Source organism: Jaculus jaculus, chromosome X, assembly GCF_020740685.1.
Source record: "Jaculus jaculus isolate mJacJac1 chromosome X, mJacJac1.mat.Y.cur, whole genome shotgun sequence".
Taxonomy (NCBI): domain Eukaryota; kingdom Metazoa; phylum Chordata; class Mammalia; order Rodentia; family Dipodidae; genus Jaculus; species Jaculus jaculus.
In genome coordinates this window covers 103,030,114-103,051,457 of record NC_059125.1, presented here as the reverse complement: position 1 = coordinate 103,051,457, position 21,344 = coordinate 103,030,114, and the positions used below count along the sequence as shown (strand labels likewise).

General features: G+C 37.9%; 1 protein-coding gene across 1 annotated transcript in view; it reads left to right on the top strand.

Moving 5' to 3' along the window:
* The window catches only part of Gucy2f (guanylate cyclase 2F, retinal), a 110,896-nt gene that overhangs the window by 67,605 nt on the left and 21,947 nt on the right, over positions 1–21,344 (top strand). Inside the window, exons 8-10 of the mRNA XM_004659141.2 lie at positions 10,802–10,978; positions 12,719–12,875; positions 18,402–18,551. Coding sequence (XP_004659198.1) covers positions 10,802–10,978; positions 12,719–12,875; positions 18,402–18,551 — 484 coding nt within the window. The remainder of the gene's footprint in view (positions 1–10,801; positions 10,979–12,718; positions 12,876–18,401; positions 18,552–21,344) is intronic.

The following is a 21,344-nucleotide window of genomic DNA, read 5'->3' as shown; positions in this document are numbered from 1 at the left end:
CTTCTACTTCTTCTTTTTATTTTATTTTATTTTTTTGTGAACCATGAAGTTTTACATTTTCTCAAAACCATTTTTGCAATGGGTGTGGTGGCGCATGCCTTTAATTCCAGCACTCAGGAGGGAGAAGTCGGAGGATCACCATGAGTTCAAGGCCACCCTGAATATACATAGTGAATTCCAGGTCAGCCTGTGCTAGAGTGAGACCCTACCTTGAAAAGCCAAAAAAAAAAAAAAAAAAAAAGCCACCTATTTTGGTAGTTGTTAGTTTTATCATTTTTTAAAAAATTTTAAATTTTTATTAACATTTTCCATGATTATAAAAAAAATATCCCATAGTAATTCCCTCCCTCCCCACCCCCACACTTTCCCCTTTGAAATTCCATTCTCCCTCATATTACCTCCACATTACAATCATTGTATTTACATAAATACAATATCAACCTATTAAGTATCCTCCTCCCTTCCTTTCTCTTCCCTTTATTTCTCCTTTTTAACTTACTGGCCTCTGCTACCAAGTATTTTCCTTCTCAGGCAGAAGCCCAATCATCTGTAGCTAGGATCCACATATGAGAGAGAACATGTGGTGCTTGGCTTTCTGTATTTGTTTGAAATAAGAGAGAGAGAGAGAGAGAGAGAGACAGAGAGAGAGAGAGGGAGAGAGACTGCATCAGGGCCACCTGCCAGTGAAAACAAGCTCCTGATACATGAGCCAATTTGTGCATCAGGCTTTACATGGGTACTGGGGAATCAAACCAAGGCCATCAGGCTTTGTAAGCAAGCACATTTAAGAGCCACCACCACAGCCCTGTTTTATGCTTTTATTCTCTTAGTATATTAAACTATATTGTTTTAAAGTATTAAGTAAATTTGAATAGATCTCTAATAAATTCCACTTGCTTTTCCTTTTAATATATTGCTAAATAATGTTTGATAATATATTTTAAAGATTTTTGCATCTATGTTTATCTGGAGAATTGATTGGTAGGGTCATTTTGATCTTGTATATCCTTACTGTATTCTTTTCAATATGTGTTTTTCAATTACATTGAAATTTCTGTTATCTAGTTCTTTGGGTTTCTTCCTTCATATACTTTGATGTTCTGTTGTTAAGGAAATACATGTATGTTTCTGGACTCTTAATTTCTTTTATTTGATATACAATGTCTTTTTTATTTTACTTAGTTATGTACATAGTGTGTATACAGCCATGTTGGTACCATCTTAGCTTCTTCCCTGTACTCCCCCCTCCACAGGGACCCTCCACACAATAACAATGTAGGTATTTACAAAAAATCCATAATGTGGAGCATTTTCTGATTTCCATTTTGTAAATACTTATCTTATTATTGTGTGGTAGCTATGATATTACTCAACACAGAATTGATAATATGAAAAATCTGCTTCTTGTGATCTTCTATGAGTCAGTTCCAAGATCTCATCACAAGTGCATGACTATAATAGTTATATCTTGAGTCCTTTATGTCTATGAAATGTCCTCTTTCAATCTGTTAATAATTTTGAACATGGAGTTTTGGAGCATTAATTGATATAGTTGAAATTTTGATTATCTTTGATCAATTCCTTCCTTCCTTCCATTCTTTCTTTCTTTCTTTTTTGAGGTAAGGTCTTACTCTAGCTCAGGCTAACCTGGATTTCATTATGTAGCCTCAGAGTGGCCTCAAACTCATGGATATCCTCCTACCTCTGGCATTAAAGGCATGTGCCACCATGCCCGGCCATCTCATCCATTTCTTTGTCTAGCCCCTTATGGACTTTTGTTGGGCTCATTTTTTTTTTTTTTCCTGAGGTATGGTCTCGCTCTGGCCCAGGCTGACCTGGAATTAAATATGTAGTCTCAGGGTAGCCTCAAACTAATGGCAGTCTTCCTACCTCTGCCTCCCAAATGATAGGATAAAAGGCATGCACCACCATACCTGGCTTCAAATTTGTTTTTGTATTAAAAGTTGTTTCTTATTTTTTATTTTAGCTATATTTCTTTGCATTTTAGGGGTTGTTTTAGAAATTTCTGTATATTTATTATCTTGAACTTGTCACAATCTAAGAGTTAATATTCTATTATGTTACCTAAATATACAAAATTTGTAAAAACATTGCTCTTTCTTCACTTGCCTACATTCTTTGTTCTATTATTGGCATATAGATTATCTTCATATATGTTATAGTCAATATAATACAGGGTTAAGTTTTATGTTAAACATTCATATATGTATTTTATAGTTAATGAAGGACTGAAATGCATTCTTTTATATTTACCAACAAATTTGCTATATATGATGATTTTCAGTTTTTCTTAATAGAGTCATGTTACCATTTCACATTGATAAAATTGCAGGAGTACTCATGCTGAAATTTCTCTTATGTTGTGTATGTGATAATGTCTTCAGTTTTGAAGGATATTTTGTAGAATGAAAAGTCATGAATTTGCTGGGATTTTTTTTCCCTTTTGGAATTTTAATTATTTCTATAGTTTTCCATAGTTCCGAATTTCTGATGAGAAAGCAGCCATTATTCATTCTGCTCTGTGTAAAATGTACTATTTATTTTCTATTTTAATAATGTACTTTAAATTTCAGGTATTTTACTAGTACATATTGATGTGCCATCTTTGTATTGAACCTACTTGGGTTCACTGAGCTCCTTGGATCTCTAAGTTGATCTTTGGATCAGAAGAAATGAACATGATGTAACTAAGTTGTTTTATTTATATTCATTCTGTTTAGGGTTCAGCTCACTTCTTAAACATTTATTTTGATGCTTCTAACCAAATTCCTATGTTTTGGGCCACTATTTCTCAATATATCTCTTTTATTCTGCATTCTCTTTTATAACTTCCTGGAGCAAGAGTTAAATATGTTGTTTAATATTGTCCTACTGATCCCTGAACCTCTAGGCAGCCTCTCCTCTAATCTTTTCTTTCTAAACTTCCAATTAAGACATTTTATTTTGTGTGTGGGGGGGGGAGGAGGGCTCATATTCATATATGTCCTGGTGACGTGTATGTGTGTGATGTGTGTGTGTGTGTCCACGAGCCAGTTTATGCAGTGAGAGTATGCAAACCAGTAGACATCCTTGGGTGTAAATCCTCAGGTATGCTGCTCACCTCCTTTTGGAGACAGCATTTCTCATTAACATGGAACTCATTAATAAGTCTAGGCTGGGCTGGAGAGATGGCTTAGCGGTTAAGCGCTTGCCTTGAAGCCTAAGTCTCCGGTTCGAGGCTCGATTCCCCAGGACCCACGTTAGCCAGATGCACAAGGGGGCGCACTGTCTGGAGTTCATTCGCAGTGGCTGGAGGCCCTGGCGCGCCCATTCTCTCTCTGTCACTCTTAAATAAATAAAAATGACCAAAAAAAATATTAAAAAAATAAGTCTAGGCTGATTGGCTACTGAACCCAAGGACCCACATGTTTTCTTCTCCTCAGTGCTGGGATCACAGGTGTATACCACTATGCCTAGCATTTTACAAAGGTACTGGGAATTGAATACTGGTCCTCCTGTTTGTGAGTCAAGCACTTTACCCACAGAGTTATCTCCCTAGTCCCCATTAAGGGGATTAAGGAATTTTCTATTGATCCACCTTCAACTACATTGTTCTTCTGTCATTTCCTAAGTCCATCTTGTGAAATTTCTACATTAGCCAATTTAAATCTGGTTCTATCTATAGCTGTGGTTTCTCTGCTGATCTTCCATAATTATATATTTATTTTGCATAAATTACCCTTTTATAATATCTCTGTTCAAGTTGAAGTCTTCTAATTTCATCATTTTCTTCATCTTAGGTTAATTTGGTTATCGAATATTATTAATGTCATTTTTTGGAAACTATGGATTCTGTGGTATTGGCCTGAAGAACTTTATATTGTTTTGAAGAAAAATGGAAATTGTTCCCATTTCATTTTTCTTTGATTTTTATTCTTCAATGTTTTAAAGTATTTTTTTAAAAAACAATATGTTTCTGTACTTTTAAAGACATTACTCTATTGCCTTTTTACTTTTTTAATAGTAATTATTATTGTTTCTGTTTTTTTTTTTTTTTTTTTTTTGAGGTAGGGTCTCACTATAGCCCAGGCTGAATTAACTATGTAGTCTCAGGGTGGCCTTGAAGTCATGGCAATCCTCCTACCTGTGCCTCCCAACTGCTGGGATTAAAGGCATATGCCACCATGCCCGGCTTTATTGCTTTTTAAAAATATTTTATTTATTTATTTATGAGAGAGAGAGAGAGAGAGAGAGAGAGAGAGAGAGAGACAGGGAGGGAATAGTTGCACCAGGGCTTCCAGCCACTGCAAATTAACTCCAGACTCATGTTCCACCTTGTGCATTTGGCTTATATTGGTACTGGGGAATGCAACCTGGGTCCTTAGGCTTTGAAGACAAGCACTTTTACCACTAAGCCATCTCTTTAGCCCTCTATTACCTTTTGATTTGTGTTGGATATTTTTCCTCCAGATATCTATTAATTTTAAATTTTATTAAATACTAGCCATTTATAGAAACTGCTCAGACACAAGGCAACGTATTTGTCTACCAGTGAAGGTTTTATCTTTTCATCTGGTAGATGGGCAGCATTTGCCTGCTGGATGCCTGAGCTGGATTGAGGCTCTATAGCCATTTTAGATTCATTCCACTTTCTTCTGTTTCTTAGGCATATCCCTGTAGGAAAATGCAGGCTTCACTATAATGAATGGGATATTAAGACCACACCAGAAAATTTGAACTTTAATATTTTTACATCTTCTCTCAACTAATACTACTTCCAAAGATGGCAAATGCCTTGAGGAAGAAGACAACCATTTATTCAGTGAGGCTTCATTTCCTAAGTATTGGGAGACTACAGGAGACTTAAATCTTTTCTATAAAAGTTTTCTAGTCACCTCTATAGCCCCTGTATCACCTAGTTTCTTATATCTATGAAAAAATACCTGACTAGAAACAATTTCTGGAAGGAATATGGTTATTTTTAAAAATTATTTATTTATTTATTTGAGAGTGACACACACACACACACACACACACACACACACAGAGAGAGAGAGAGAGATAAAGAGAGAGAGAGAGAAAGGGCACCCCAGGGCCCCCAGTCACTGCAAATGAACTCCAGAGGCATGCGCCCTCTTGTGCATCTGGCTAACATGGGTCCTGGGGAATCGAGCCTCGAACCAGGGTCCTTAGACTTCACAGGCAAGAGCTTAACTGCTAAGCCATTTCTCCAGCTGAGGAAAGTGGTTATTATGACTCATAGTTTCAGGGAGTGGATTCCATTATGAATGAGAAGAATAGGGAGATGGTATCACATCCCAGGGCAGTCAAAACACACAGAAAGAACAGCTAATTACAAAGAGCTAATTCTTCAAGGCTCATGTCCAGCGACTTCATTCCTCTAAAAAGGCTCCACTTTATAAAGATTCCACAACATTTTCAAACAGCACCATCAGCAGGGGCCCAAATTTACAAACACATTAGCCTACCCGGGCCTTTTATATTCAAACCACAACAGCCTTCAAACTCATAAAGCATACCATGGGAGAAATCAGCTCCCATTTAGGCCTCTTGAAATCATGATATAGTCTTTCATAATAGCCAAAAACATCACTGAGGATTCTGTTCCCCACCAAAGTTCTATTAACTCATGCCCACGCTTCAGTTTGTGTTAATAATAAGCAAATTTCCCCAAGGAAGAACATGGCTGACAATGGCCGTGCTATTTTGCAGAAGCGCTTGCCTGTTTGAATGTTAATTCTCTTTTTGTGTCTACCACTCCTAGCATCTTAATTTTTTTTTTCCATTTATCTGGTTTTCAAAAATTGTGGCATTAGGAGTGCCATGACTTACTACATCCTACTTGGTATTGGCTGTCCCATTAATCTCGTTTAATATAATATAAAGACAACCTAAAATAGTCTATTAGATTGTGCCTGTTCTGGGTCTTCCCTAAGTCTTTAGTCTTATCTCACCGCCATATTTTTGAACAAAGTGGCTTTTATTCATCCCCTGCATTTTGGTAACCTTCTAGTACAGAGCCATTTCAATGCTATCCCAAACTTTGCACACCCTTCCCTTCCCTGATTCACATGTTTCACACACACTCCCACACACACACACACACATGCACACATATCTTTCCCTTATAATTTACAGGGTATTAGTTTTAGGATACCCTTAGATACCCAAACCCATGGATGCTCAAATTTATATATATAGATATAGATATTTAGATATATAGATATAGATATAGATATAGATATAGACCTAGATATATCTATATCTATATCTATCTATCTATCTATCTATATATATATATTTAAATTTGAATTCAACATATAGACACCTTCCCATATACTTGAAGTTACAACTGGATATTTATAATGCCCATTACAATATAAATGATACAGAATTTATTATTATACTGTATTGTTTAGAGAATCATGAGAAAATAGGATCTCTAATGGTTCAATAAAGATACAAATTTTTTCAAATGTTTTTTTAAAAAATATTTTATTTAGGGCTGGAGAGATGGCTTAGCAGTTAAGTGCTTGCCTGTGAAGCCTAAGGACCCCAATTCAAGGCTCGATTCCCCAGGACCCACGTTAGCCAGATGCACAAGGGGTCACACACGTCTGGAGTTTGTTTGCAGCTGGAGGCCCTGGCATGCCCATTCTCTCTCTCTCTGTCTCTGTCTCTATTTCTCTGCCTCTTTCTCTGTCTGTCACTTTCAAATCAACAAATAAAAATACACAAAAAATAATTTTATTTATTTATTGGAGAGAGAGAAGCAGATAGAGAGAGGGAGATGGGCATGCTAGGGCCTCCAGGCACTGCAAATGAACTTCTCACACATGTGGCATCTTGGGCATCTGGCTTATGCTGGGTACTGAAGAATCAAACCTAGGCTAGGAGACTCTACAGTCAAGTACCTTCGCGCTAAGCCATCTCTCCAGCCCTCAAACGGTTTTGATTTGTAATTAAATACACATATGCTGGACACAGATGTAGTGAACTAATTCTTGTATGTATGTGTCTTTATGTGTGTGCAATTGTGTAAACATGTTTATATGGCAGTTTTGTGTAATTAATAATTTTAACACTCAAATTTGTGAGATTGTTTTCTTCATGTTACCTGACTTTTCTGTATTTATTTCATTTTCCTGGAACTTGTCTTAGGATGTTAATAGTGTTAGTTTACATAAGCTTTTTTCCATTTCTCTTGCCTTTCTTCTAAGTCTTTTATGTAACATGTTCTTCATTTGTCCATCCTTTAAATGTTGACACGTTTCCTCTTTATATTTTATTCCGTATCAATTCCTTAGGTAACCTCACCTATTCCTATAGCTATTATCTGCCATTTAGATACTTGTTTTCTCAGATCATACCTCTTTCCTGAACTCTGAATCCCAAAAGTTACTTTCTAAAGTAGTTCTACCTTGATGTTCCATAGGTACCTCATTTCAATGTAAAATTTATCAGTCTTCTCCAGAATGAAATTTCCCTTTCCATCTCTCTTGAGTAGTTTGTTTGAAACCTGAGCCCAAGGTGGAAACACTTGTTCATATTGCTTATTGAGTGATTAGTCTCAATGTAGAGACTGAAGAAAGCAGGGTAGGTCAGAGCTAAAGGGTAAATAAGTCTTTGATCTCAGCTAGAATCTAGCAAGTGACACTATGATCTTAAGGAGAAATTCTGGAGCACATGTCATACTGTGATCCTTGAGGCTAGGAAGTTCAACACTTATAGAAGTCTATGGGTGGGACCTAGCCTTTTAGTAAGGTGACTGTAAACCCTAGGACAGTTTTCTTGAGAACTGGATAACTAAGTTGTCAGCTGGCATTAAAAGCAGCTGGCAGATTCATAGTAAACAGTATATGAGAAATTCACCAACACACCTACTACTATACCTTCCCTGAATCTCCTGTGTTGATCTAAAGCATAACCATCTATCTACTTGGGAATCTAAGCAGATATCTGGGAGTGATTATGGAGGGTTTGTCCCTTCCTTTACACCACTTTTAATAGAAATATTAATGGATTATATTATTTGACACCTATAATATAAATTTCTAATTCTGGAGCATGGTTCTCAAACCTTTATGGCTTGTCACTCCTGCCTAATTATCTAGCCTGACATTTCATACTCTCACCCTTGCAATCTATTAAAAAGAACCAAAAACTAACCATTGTAGTTTTCCCAGCTCAACAGGCTGTAACTCTTAGCTTTTCCATTGTCACTTTCACTTGATCAACTCCTATATGTCCTATATAGTCTAGATATCAGTTCCTCATTGAAGCCTTGACACTTACCTCCAGTTGGATTAGATATTTAACATCTGACCTCCGTCAACATCTCATGTTCTTTTCCTTCAGAAGACATTTCATGATAACATATAACTCTCAGTTTACTTGTCTATTGCTCCACATTGAGTATGAGCTTGTATAGGATAGTGATTTTATATATTTTATTTTTCCTCTATTTTATGTATATATGTATGTATGTATGTATACATATTTTAACAGGTAATATACAAAGTAATGGGTATTATTATGACATTTTACACACACACACACACACACACACACACACACACACACACACACACTCATGCTATTTTGTCCCTATTAACTATATCAAAATACTACTGAGAGGTACCTGTACTTCTGTGTTTATTGCTTCAATATCAACAAACAGTAGCCAAGAAATGGAACAAGCCTAGATGCCTAGGAAAAGATGAATGTGGTATGTATATACAATGATATTTTATTCAGCTGCAAAGAAGCATGAAATTACGAAATTTACACAAAAATTGATGGAATTGGAGATTTCATCATGCTAAATGAAATAAACCCAACTCAGAAAGATAAACATCACATGTCTTGTCTCATCCGTGGAATATTGACTAAAATACATATATTGACTAAAATACATATGTATATATGGCCAAATAAACACATACACACTTTCTATTCTATAGCTATGAAAAAGAAAATATGTATGAGCATGCTAATTTGTACAAAAAGAAACAAAAATATTTGTGAGGATGCAGGTAAAATAAAACCCACATACCCTGCTGGTGGAAATATAAACTGGTGCAGACACTGTAGAAATCGAAGCCTTGGTGTATATCAACAGATAAATGGGTAAAGAAAATGTATATAAGACATAATGGAGTTTTATTCAGCCAGAAAAAAATGAAATTGTGTTATTTTCAGGAAAATAGATGGCATGAGTATTCATCATGTTAAGAATTTTGTTTATTTTTTTTTCTCTAGCATGTGGTTTCATATCTTGGGCATTTCAAACACAGACACCAAATGTTTCTCACATTAATGGGAAAAATGGACTTAAAAGAAACAGCATAGCTAAAATTCTAGAGGGTTCTTCTGAAACAAATTTTATAAAGTATAGCCTGATGTTTATACAGGAAAATTATTGTAGCAGAAGCTGAGTAGAGAAGTATTCATAGAAACACAGCTTATTTTTTCTTTACTCCAAAACAGAGAAATCAGGTAAAAAGTCCCAGGCTTACCACTCACTTATTTTTTTTTTGTTTATTTTTATTTATTTGAGAGTGACAGAGGAGAAAGAGGGAGGGTGAGAGAGAGAGAATGAGCATGCCAAAGCCTCCAGCCACTGCAAATGAACTCCAGACATGTGTGCTGCTTTGTGCATGTGGCTTATGTGGGTCCTGGGGAATCGAGCCTCTAACCGGGGTCCTTAGGCTTCACAGGGAAGTACTTAACCTCTAAACCACCTCTCCATCCCCAGCACTCACTTTTAAATATGTTGAAAGGGCTACCTCTCTTTTGTTTAAGTTTTGTTTTTCAAGGTAGGGTCTTGCTGTAGCCCAGGCTGACCTGGAATTCACTATGTAGTCTCAGGGTGGCCTCAAACTCATGGTGATCCTCTTACCTCTGTCTCTAGAGTGCTGGGATTACAGGAGTGTGTCACTATACCTGGCTGAGCTAACTCTCTTAAATCCGCCTCTTTGACTATTGCATTCATTTTCTATTGCCACTAAAACAAATGAGCATAAAATTAGTGACATTTAACAATACCAGTTGTTATCTCACAGGTATGTAGATCAGTAGTCTACAGAATCTCAACTGGGTGTTCTGCTGAGAATCTCGCAAGTCTAAAGTTAAGGAGTGAGTTGCATTGAGCTATTTTCTCAATGCTTGGCGGGGGGACTCATTTCCCACTATGTTTATGTTGTCAGCAGAATTTAGTGTAGTTGTAGGATTGAGGTACACATGTCTTCACAGTCCACCAGCTGAGCACAGTTCCCTGCCTGTAGAGGATGTCCACAGTCCGCCTCAGTCCTCTTTCTTCAAGGCCACTAAACAGAATACTGAACCCTCATATGTTGAATCTTCCTGACTTCTTCTGCCCTTCTCCTTTAATTTAATTTTTTTTTTTAGGTGGGGTCTTGATCTAGCCCAGGCTGATTTTAAATCCACTATGTATTTTCAGGCTGGCCTCAAGCTCACAGTTATCCTCCCAAGTGCTGGGATTAAAGGCATGTGCCACCACTCCAGGCTGTCTCTTGATTTTTAATGGTCCATGTGACTAGGTTAGGCTTACTCTAATAATATCTTTTTTTTTTTTGCAATATGGCATAACATCATCACAGGACTGTCACTAAATTAGAGATCACAGTGGCCCAAATTCTGTTTAGCATAATTACTAATCAAAGGACAAAAAGACATTTATGTGCTCTCAACTCTGGTCTCCAAGTGATTCTTAGAGCAGAAAGACAGCTGTGATTCTTTCTTTCCCTCTTCTTTCCAGATGAAAGACCTGCGTCATGAGAATGTTAACCCTTTATTGGGCTTCTTTTATGATTCGGGAATGTTTGCCATTGTGACTGAATTTTGTTCTCGAAGAAGCCTAGAAGACATACTGACAAATGAAGATGTGAAACTTGATTGGATGTTTAAATCATCCCTCTTATTGGACCTCATTAAGGTTAATGAAAAGACCAAGGGATTAATTTAGAAATTTAAGCTTTTGGGATGTTTCATGTGTATTAGATCAGTGTGATCCTTTCCTTTCCTCTCCCTTCTCAGTCTTTTGGTCCCTATATGTGTTATTAAGTACTGATACAAAAGTATTTGCCTATGTCCCTTTCCAATGCATGGGGCAGATTTTCCTTTCTGTTCTGCTTGCCATCAAGCCTTCTTCCTTAAGCAATGCAAGAGGGTACAGAGGGTTAGACATTATCTCATTGCTATTCTTTGCAAAGCAGGTATCATTAGCTTTTCCTCTCAGAGGCTCAGAGAAGTTGAATGAGACAATTTTGTTATATAATATCTAATATGCATAGCATGTGCTTGATAAGTGCTTATCACCTAATTATTAATTGTATGAGCTGATAATAGAATCCAAATTTTCCAACTCTTATATCTAGTGTCTTTGTACTCACACTGTAAGCAAAACTTTGTGAGCTATGGGAGAAAACTTTAAATGATAGTCTTCTCTAGCCTGTGGTGAGTGACATTAGATAACCTGAGGGAAATCTTACTTAATTTAAACTCTGTTTGGAAGGACTGGAGGGTGCAGCCTTTCTGTGAGCCCGAGACAATAAACATCCCAATACCTTGGGCTGTCAGGCTGTAAAGCAGAGTTCAATACCTAAAAGGACACTTAGCATAAACAGTTTTGAGATGACTACACTAAAACATGGATGTATTTATGTGCAGAGAGATTACACCCATCCAGTAAGAAATCCTGATAGATAACATCTGAATGTCATGTTACAACTGCCCACAATTCCCAGAGATTAGCAATATTCAGCTTTCATTTCCTTTTTGTTATAATTTTAATTAAAAATATATCTAGTTAACAATTAATATCCAATGATATAAATATAGAAGAAAAGCATTGACATATATCCAACCCTTTTTCTTCATAGCCCCTAACCAATGTTAGTTATTACTAACACTTTGGAAGCTAGATTTGAAATGTATTTCATGTCTATTTAACTGCATTATTCATGGAATTTTGTTTCCTTTTAAATACACCTGCCATCACATAGCTCTGAAACACACTGCTTTTCTTATCCTTTGTGGCTTATAGTTGTATTGTATTAGTACACACAGGTCTACCTTCTTTTTGTAAATGCTACAGAATATTCAAGGATGTGTGATTAATATAGACAGTCCCTTATTGTTATTTAGTGTAGTTCCAATTACATACCATTTTAAAAGAAAACTACACTGAACATTCTTCTAGCACTTTTCTTGCACATATATGCAAACCTATATGCATCCCTAAAGAAATAGAATCCACATGGTACAAATATTTAAAAATTTATGGCTCTGACCAAATTACCAACCCTAAAAACCATACCAGGTTTTACTCTTGCTAAGATTGGATTGATAGTAGTATTAGAACTGTTGAGGAAAATCAAAATCTCCCAGTTTCTGGCAATTACATGTGTATAGATCCATCTTGTGCCTGAAATGTCAATAAATATCCCAGGAGCACATAATTCTCAATAAACACAAGATATGATTCTTCATCAAAGTCAACCATTTTAGAGGAAGAAGACAAAAAATCTTGTCAACATTTTTCTTTGTCTGTATATAAGAGAAAAAGCTAAATTCTGGATCAAAATAGCTCATGCCATCAACAGTCTTAAAATTTGCTTTAAAAGCACACAAGAGTTAAATAAGTTTGTAAATAAAATTTTTGTATCATTTGCAGGGCATGAAGTACTTACACCATAGAGAGTTTGTTCATGGGAGGTTAAAGTCTCGGAACTGTGTGGTAGATGGGCGTTTTGTACTAAAAGTGACAGACTATGGCTTTAATGATGTCCTAGAGATGCTAAGACTAACTGAAGAGGAGCCCTCTGCAGAAGGTAAGCAATGGGCTGTATCTTCTGATACACACAAGGTAACTTCAAGATTCACATTAAAGTATGCTTTGAATTAAAGCATCAGGCTGATTTTAGCTCCATACATTTGTTGAAAATCCAGCCTCATTTCCAAGCCAAGGAACTTGAATGAATTCTGCATGCTGTAACCTCAGCCCAGCCTTTCCATCCAAACAAAGCCAGTGCAATAATGTTCAGTCCCCGCTGTGGCAGGATTAGGCTGTATTGTTTAGAGACCCCAGCAGTCCCGGGAGAATCTTGCTGAGTGTTAAGCACACAGTAGGTGCTCAATAAATACTTGTCAGATTGAATGGATGGCAATTTGGAAGCTGGACCCCCACAAAGTGCATTCTAGAATGGGATGTCACTAGAGCATACCAGCACTGTGTCTTTAAGAAAGAAACAATGAGTCCCTTCCCCCCCAGATAAATGCTCTTTGGACTGTGGGTGATGGTTTTAGACAGAACAATAACCTTGTGGTAAATAAGCAGGCATGCTTGTGAAGTGCATATTGTGTTTTCAACTTCTGCCTAGTGCACCAGTGGCAGCACTAAGCAATGCCTGTAGGGGTCATAGCAGATCAAAGATCAAGGAGAAATCTGAGGTAGGAGAGAACCAGAAAGGAATGGGTTGACAGAAAAAAAGGAGGAGAAAGAAGAAAAAGGTGAGATGATGGATAGGGTCAAATACATATAGAAGACTTGGCCAGTAAAAGTTTTTGTTTTTTTTTCAAATTGTTTTTTTTTTAATTTTTAAAATTTTTATTAGCATTTTTCATGATTATAAAAAAAATCCCATGGTAATTCCCTCCCTCCCCATCCCCCCCACTTTCCCCTTTGAAATGCCATTCTCCATCATATTACCTCCCCATCACAATCATTGTACTTACATATATACAATATCAACCTACTAAGTACCCTCCTCCCTTCCTTTCTCTTCCCTTTATGTCTCCTTTTTAACTTACTGTTGGCCAGTAAAAGTTTTGACCAATACTATAATAGTAAAAACATAGACACCAAAACACAGAGGAATTGACAACCCCTAAAAGGTAAAGGGTACAAAACTATGACATGCATCCATATTCTTAAGAGGATCTTTTGCAACAGTTCTAAAACTGCTGATGACTACACTCCTGTGTAGTAAGGGACAAACGTGAAGGGCAGAGAAAGCCACATGCAAAGATAGGGATGAACAGTCAAAACATTGATGGCTTCCCATTTGTTTTTTACATGACTTACAGAATACAAAACTGTAGGAAGCCATCTAGTCAATTCCCTCAGTTTACACATGACATAATTGAGGCTCATTATTTATCCAAATAATATAGTGAGTTAAACAGCAGTCCTAAGACTCATTTCAGGTCTTCTGAAGTTCAGACCCTCTGCCCAGCCAAATAAAATCTTCTAATTTTCTTTCTCTCCTACTCATACTTTGAAAAAGTTTAAACTCCTGATAATCACCGTCAGATATGTGATATCATATTCTCCTCTTTTTTTTTTTTTTTTTGCTTTTCTCTTCTCGCCTCTCATCTTCTCCCTCCCCTCCTTCTCTCTCTTTGGGTGCTTGTTCCTTCTCGTTCCTGACTTAGTTGTGTGGTAATTACTTGATTAATTCTACTTTAAAAGCTTGGAGTTGTTGCCTTTGCCTTGCTTTAGGATGAAATGTTGGAACAACAGCTGCAAAGATGAGAAGTACTTAACATTGTGCCAAAATTGGTCATCTAGAAAAGAAAAAACACATTAGCAAATTTCACAGGGTTCCACTTAATTCACAGACTGGCAACTTTTGATCTTAAGGACATTACATATTAATGTGAGTAAAGGATATCTGTGTGGGTGGGTGTTGTGACTCTGTCTTTATTTTGGTGTCCCTTATCTCTTTATTCCTCACATGCTGTAGCCAGAAGGAGCTTTCTAAACTACAAATATGATTTTGATATAGCTATGGCTAAATCTGCTGGATAATTTCCCATTTCCATTAGGATAAAGTTCAAATTCCTTTACATGTCATATGAGTCCTGTCATGTCTGGGCCTTGTCAAAGTCTCATGCTTAAGGACTCTTCTTCTTTCTCTCTGTCCCACCCTGCTACACTACTTCAAGTTGGTTACTTACATAAGGTGCTCTCTTCTAGATCTTCACAGATCGTATATTGCCTGGCATAGCCTTCCTCTCCCACTCTTTTATACACATTTACCTGAGTCTAGTTAAATTCTATTCATTCAGGACTCAAGTACTACTGCACTGAAAGGATTTCTATGATTTCTAGGGGGTACATTTCCCTCTTCAATATTTTCAAGGCCTTCATATTTCTGTTTATATCATATTTCATTAACATTACCTATATACTTAGCTGTCTATTCTTCATACACAAAGTACAATGCTGAGAAGGTAGAAAGCACATTTGAGTCTCTCTGTGACTTCACAATATTTGACAGAATCAATATTAGTTGAATGAATGAATGAAATTAAAGGACATGCTTCTCTACCTTAGATGATCAGTCTAGTTAATCTTCTATTTTTAAAATTTATTTTTCATTTTTATTTATTTATTTGAGAGTGACAGAGAGAGAAAGATGGAGGGGGGGAGAGAATGATCCAAGGCCTTTAGCCACTGCAAATGAACTCCATAAGCATGTGCCCCCTTGTGCATGTGGCTAACGTGGGTTCTGGGGAATCGAGTCTTGAACTGGGGTCCTTAGGCTTCACAGGCAGACGCTTACCTGCTAAGCCATCTCTCCAGCCCGAATCTTCTATTTTTAAGACCTCTGAAGGTCATCTGGCTGAACTTTTGCTTTACACATGAGGAAAAACATTAAGAAAGTTGGGCCCAGTAGTAGTGGTCAAGGTGAGATTTTTTTTTTTTTTTTTTAAATCCAGCCCTCTTAATTTCCAGTTCTTTTTTTAATGCTGCACCATACTGGTTTTTCAAAGTTGATTTTATTACAATACCAAGCTCAGATTTAGTAATGGCTGTAGCAGAGACAAAACAAGCCAAAGTAATTTTTCCTAGTTTCCCCCCACCCCCCTGACAGTTCAAGTCTAATAGTAGCTTATGGCTCTTACTTGGTTCTGGAGTGGGGATGAGGAAATGGGGCTGGGTTGTAAGTGTATTCATTACTGTCCACTCTCAACTGTATAAGTATAGAGCAGATACAGCCTCATTTTAGCCATTAACAACATACATGTCGGTGCTCTCTGAAATACTCTTTGGTGATGATTGTATTTAATCACCTAGCTTTTTACCAGAGAGTTTTGCTCTCTTTTCTCTTCTTGTGCTTTTAAATGGGCAGGGACAGGATGCCAGGAAAAGCAGCTTGGTTCCATTTTCCGCGTTCTCAAATATGTTCCCATTCAACTATGGTGCCTGAAATTTCATTGTCAGGAATGCATTCCTTTGTCTAAAGTATCACTCAATTTATTTATTTATTTTTGTTTTATCTTTAAATATCAGTTCCCCCAGGCAGGGAGACATAAGAAAAAAACCAAACAGAGGATAGCAAGAGACTTTCCTAGAAGTGGGGGGGGGGGGGTTCGATGGAAGTCAGAGGGTGATGTTGCTGGGGATACCTGAGAGGCAAATGGAGAAGAGGGGCTCCTGATTAAGAATGAATGGAATTTCTTGTTTCAGCTTTTGTTTTTGTCATGTTTGGCTGAAAATAAGAATTTCCAAGGTGTTTTTTCCTCTTTCCTGGATTTAACTAACAATCCCAAGTAATTTCTGAATTTTCACACACCTTTTTGCTTGATAGGAATTTGTTTCCTGGGATCCTTTCCCATTACCCCCACATTTAACAAGATAAAAGGTGAGCCATCACTTTCTTCTTTGCAGGCATTCTTCTTGGGCATCCCAATCTGGATGACAACCTGTTGTTTACTCCAACTGCTTTCCCTGCACAAAGCCCAGGGAGCAGGTGCTCAACACTGTCACTTCCTTCTCCATTGTAGCCTCCCAGTGCATCTGGTTCCTGGCTCTGCTGATGCACCCCACCCCCACTCAGGCCCCTTTCACCTCAGCACAGGCTCTCACTGAACTAACTTCGTAGTTGGTCTCCCTGACTCCAACCTCTCTCCTTCCATCCAGTTTGTGCAGGTTGCCAGATTAATCTTCCCGAACCGGCTTTCATCAAATCCCTCTTCAGCTCCAGCACCCCTACTGCCTTTTGTATTCACTCCAAATGCCTTCATTTGGCTCTCAGGGCCTCTCACCTTCTGCCCCCATTCTTCTAGCCACTCTCCCTCCCCCAATTCATCAACCCTATTTCTCCCTTCTCATTATTCCTTAACAGAGCCCTTCTCTTCAGCCAAGCTAATCTTCTTACCACCCTCCCACCACCCGCAATTCGCTCCTTTCTACCTCTTGTTCCTTTGCACATACTGTTCTTTCTCCTTGCAAAGCACTTACCTCTCAGGTCCAGAAAGCTACATCCTTGACCTTCTTAATGAGCACATTTGAGATTTAACTTTTCCAGGAAGCCTTCCTGGATTAATTTTGTCAGTTTAGATGTTTGCTGGTTGGAACCTGATGAAATTGCTGATAATCATCCATTTTCAACCCACAGAAATGGTAATTTTATGTGGTTCAACCCAAAACACAACCTCTGACTGTTTTTACCCCCTTTAAATCAATCATCAAAACACATTTTTAATGTATTGCTTAAGGTGCCCACTATACACATTTCTGATATTCTGACCTGCATAACCTCTGAAAGCAGAGATGGCCTTTTGTCCCTCTTAGGGTTAAAGTACAGTAGAATATCCAGTGAGTATTCAAATGTGGCTTTTAATAGATCCATTTCCCTGTACTCTGTAGTGGCCTCCATCACTATCTCTCTAGTATTGCAGCTAGGGATGCACATAGCTCTCTTGCCCACTGGTCTGTGTGTGAACTCCTCCAGGGGAAAATGAATGCTTCATTTATCTTTGGTACCATCCCTCCACCTAGCACAGTGCATGATACAATAAATATTTGCAGAACAGAGTTACAGTAACTGCTTCACCTTTTTGCTCTTCAAGGAACATAGGAGGCCTGGGGATCTTCTAATCCTTTTAGAGAAGACCTGGAGAAGGCAACTTGTGAATCCCTGAGCCACTGCACAATCAAATTACCAGACACATATAGATCTTAGCAAACAGCAAATCCATGGCAACCAGTCTGGCAGCGCACTTGCCTTTCCTTGGAAATCTGCCAACGGTTACTTGCAGGCTCAAGAGAGCAAGAAAGCAAGAAAGCAAGCACCAGATAGTGTCTCTACCTCAAACTCCTTGCCCTTCCCCACTTCTCTGCTGCATCTGACAGTGTAGTCCTTGGGCAGAGAGAGTAGTATGTTTTCTGTGTGTGTAATTCCTTAGATTAATAGATTCAGGCCCCTAGGGAGGGGATACTAGCATGCCAGTCTGTCTAATAAAAATATAAAGCAGTCAATATAACAGTACCCTCTGAGCTCTTAAGGGCATTGCAGATGTCAGTTAATCCTCCCTGCATTCATTACATAATTTTTTTTTCTTTGTAGAGTTGCTGTGGACAGCCCCTGAACTGCTGAGAGCCCCGAGAGGTACCAGGTTAGGTTCCTTTGCAGGAGATGTCTATAGCTTTGCCATTATCATGCAAGAAGTGATGGTCCGGGGTGCCCCATTCTGCATGATGGATCTGCCTGCTGAAGGTTAGTGGGAAGTGTAAAACAGGACACCAGGGGCTCACTGTGACCCATATCATCAGGGTAACCCAGGCTGTCATGATTTGCCAAAAGACTGTGCTAACAACTTGCTAGTCTGTGAGCAGCCTGTGTTGTATGCTGGTGGGGCTTGGAGCCAGACAGCATTAGGCATTTGGAAAAAATTCTCCCACATAGGAAGCTGATCTTTTTGCAAACTGTGACATAGCCAATGGCTTTTAGGACATATGTCAATCTCTTCCCCCCCCCCCCGCCCCATATAGTTCCTCTACTCCTCTGAGACACTTGCCAAATATTTCAGTATCAGTCATGATGCACCTGACTATCAATCTTTTCCTGTAACATATCACAGGTTTTTATGTTTATCACCTATTGAAACACTTGCTTATTAGGTAAGGTCCATTAGTGAATAATAAAATTGGTGGGTAAAAATTTGAGGGGCAACAAAATATCTGTATATTCTCAAAGTGTGAGCCTACAACATACCTACTAATTACAGATGAAAAAAAAAAAGTAGCAGGCTCATAAGTGGAATGTCCTGGTAATACCATCTTAACCAAGTGATCAAGGTAACAAGGCACAAGTAATAACAGACAATTATATCATGTACCCATGATCTGATGTATTAAAAATGACACAAATCATCTCTGTGATGTGTGTTTTTTGCAAAAGGAAATAAAAGTATAACCTTAGTATAATTATTAGAGAAATTCAGAAGAAACCCAATTGAAAGCTATTTTACTAAATATCTGGGTATAGTTCCATAAACCTGTCATTCTAGCACATGGGAGTCAAGGAGATGGCAAATTCTGAGACAGCATGGAGCTACATAGAAATGCACTAGCAAAAAAAAAAAAAAAAGGCAAAGTAAAGATTAAATAGATAACTAGCTATTACTCATCAAAAGTTATATAAGTCATGAAAGACAGGAAAAGAATGAGGAGCTATAACAGATGGAGGCGATCAAGACACAACAATTACATGCAATAGAAAATCCGGAATTGGTTTACATATAAAGGATGTTAAAAAAATTTTGGATTTTAGATAATGACTATAGTAACAGTATTGTACAAATACTTATTTCCTTTACACTGTAGTTATATAAGTTACTAACTTTAAGAAAAGCCAAGTCAGGGGTATACAGGCAATCATTGTACCATTTTTACAACTTTTATTGAAGTAAAATTGATTTTAAATTTTTTAAAGGTTTTAAAAATGAAGGAGAAAAAATGTTGCTTAGCTATCTTTTGCCAAACACAGAGTCCCACCTCACACTTCTCTCTCAATGCAAGGCCCTACATCTGTTTCTCATCATTTTCCAAATGAATCCTAGACTCTTCATATTCTATATGTGGCCCTTTACAATCCATCTACCTCACAAGGCTTATCTTCTGTCACTTCCCACACTTCAGTACACTGGGAACACTATGGTCTCCCCCACCTCTGGGCCTTTGCACATGCCATTGATAATATCTGGAATTTCCCCAGTTCCTTCCCACCTGACTTCATCCAACTCATGTCATCTCATCTACAAAGGCTTCTTTGGTGTGTATTGTGAACCCTTCTGTGCTTATCTGTACCTGTTTCTGCTAAAGCACTAACAATAGTTTTAATTTTTATCTCCACTGGACTGTGAGATCCTGAAGGAGGTGTATCATACTGGGCCTAGGCACAAAGGTGACCCATTTATCTGGATAAAAGCTGACAAAAAGAGGGCTTCCTCTTCCAGAGAGTGGATTGGGGAGTCACTTTCCCAAAAGTTAATCACTATGGAATTGATTGCAAAGAGAGGTCAAGTACTGGTACCTGCTACTCTGGGTTAAAAAAGAACAGAAGTTGTGATATCACAAGGAGCCAAAAAGACAGGATCAAGAGTAGAACTTATTCATAGAGGCAAGTGGAATGTGGCAGAGTATTGCAGTGGCACTATTGGAGGGTTGTAGCCAATGCACAGGAATTAAGGGCACATAAAGGGACAAGCAAGCTTTAGTTGTTGATGTAGGGATTGAGTTATGGATGGTGGAGATAAAAGACTATGGTTGACCAATTAACATTTAGAAATAGTCAGGGATCATGCTAAAGGGCTTGAGCTTTAGTCTGTGGAAAATAGGTGTCATGAAGGGATATTGAGCAACAAAGTTACACAAACAGACACATTTTAAGAATGGTTTGGAAAAATCTAGGCTAGAAGTTGAGTAATCAGCTTTGAGGTCCCATCTGGCTACCTTATGATTTTATTATGCTTTTGTGAAAAACGTCAATCTGATTGATCTATGAGCCTTTGACCACTAATACTTTAGGATCTGAAAAGGGATGGAATTTAGGAGCTCTCAGTTGAGTTCTGAGGTGCTTGGAAGTTGAATGGCCTGTTCTCTGTAATTACCAGTCGTGTGACTTTTGTTAAGATACTCTTTATGTGTTTCAGTTTTCCTATCTATATAAAAAGAAAATAAGGGGCTGGAGAGATGGCTTAGTGGTTAAGCGCTTGCCTGTGAAGCCTAAGGACTCTGGTTCGAGCCTCGATTCCCCAGGACCCACGTTAGCCAGATGCACAGGGGGCGCACACGTCTGGAGTTCGTTTGCAGTGGCTGGAGGCCCTGGCGCGCCCATTCTCTCTCTCTCTCTCTCTCTTTCTCTCTCTCTGCCGCTTTCTCTGTCTGTCACTCTCAAATAAATAAATAAAAATAAACAAAAAAATTAAAAAAAAAAGAAGACTGTTTACCTCATATGTTTGTGGTGAGAATCCATTGAAACAGTGCATGCTAAATGCATATTCCATGG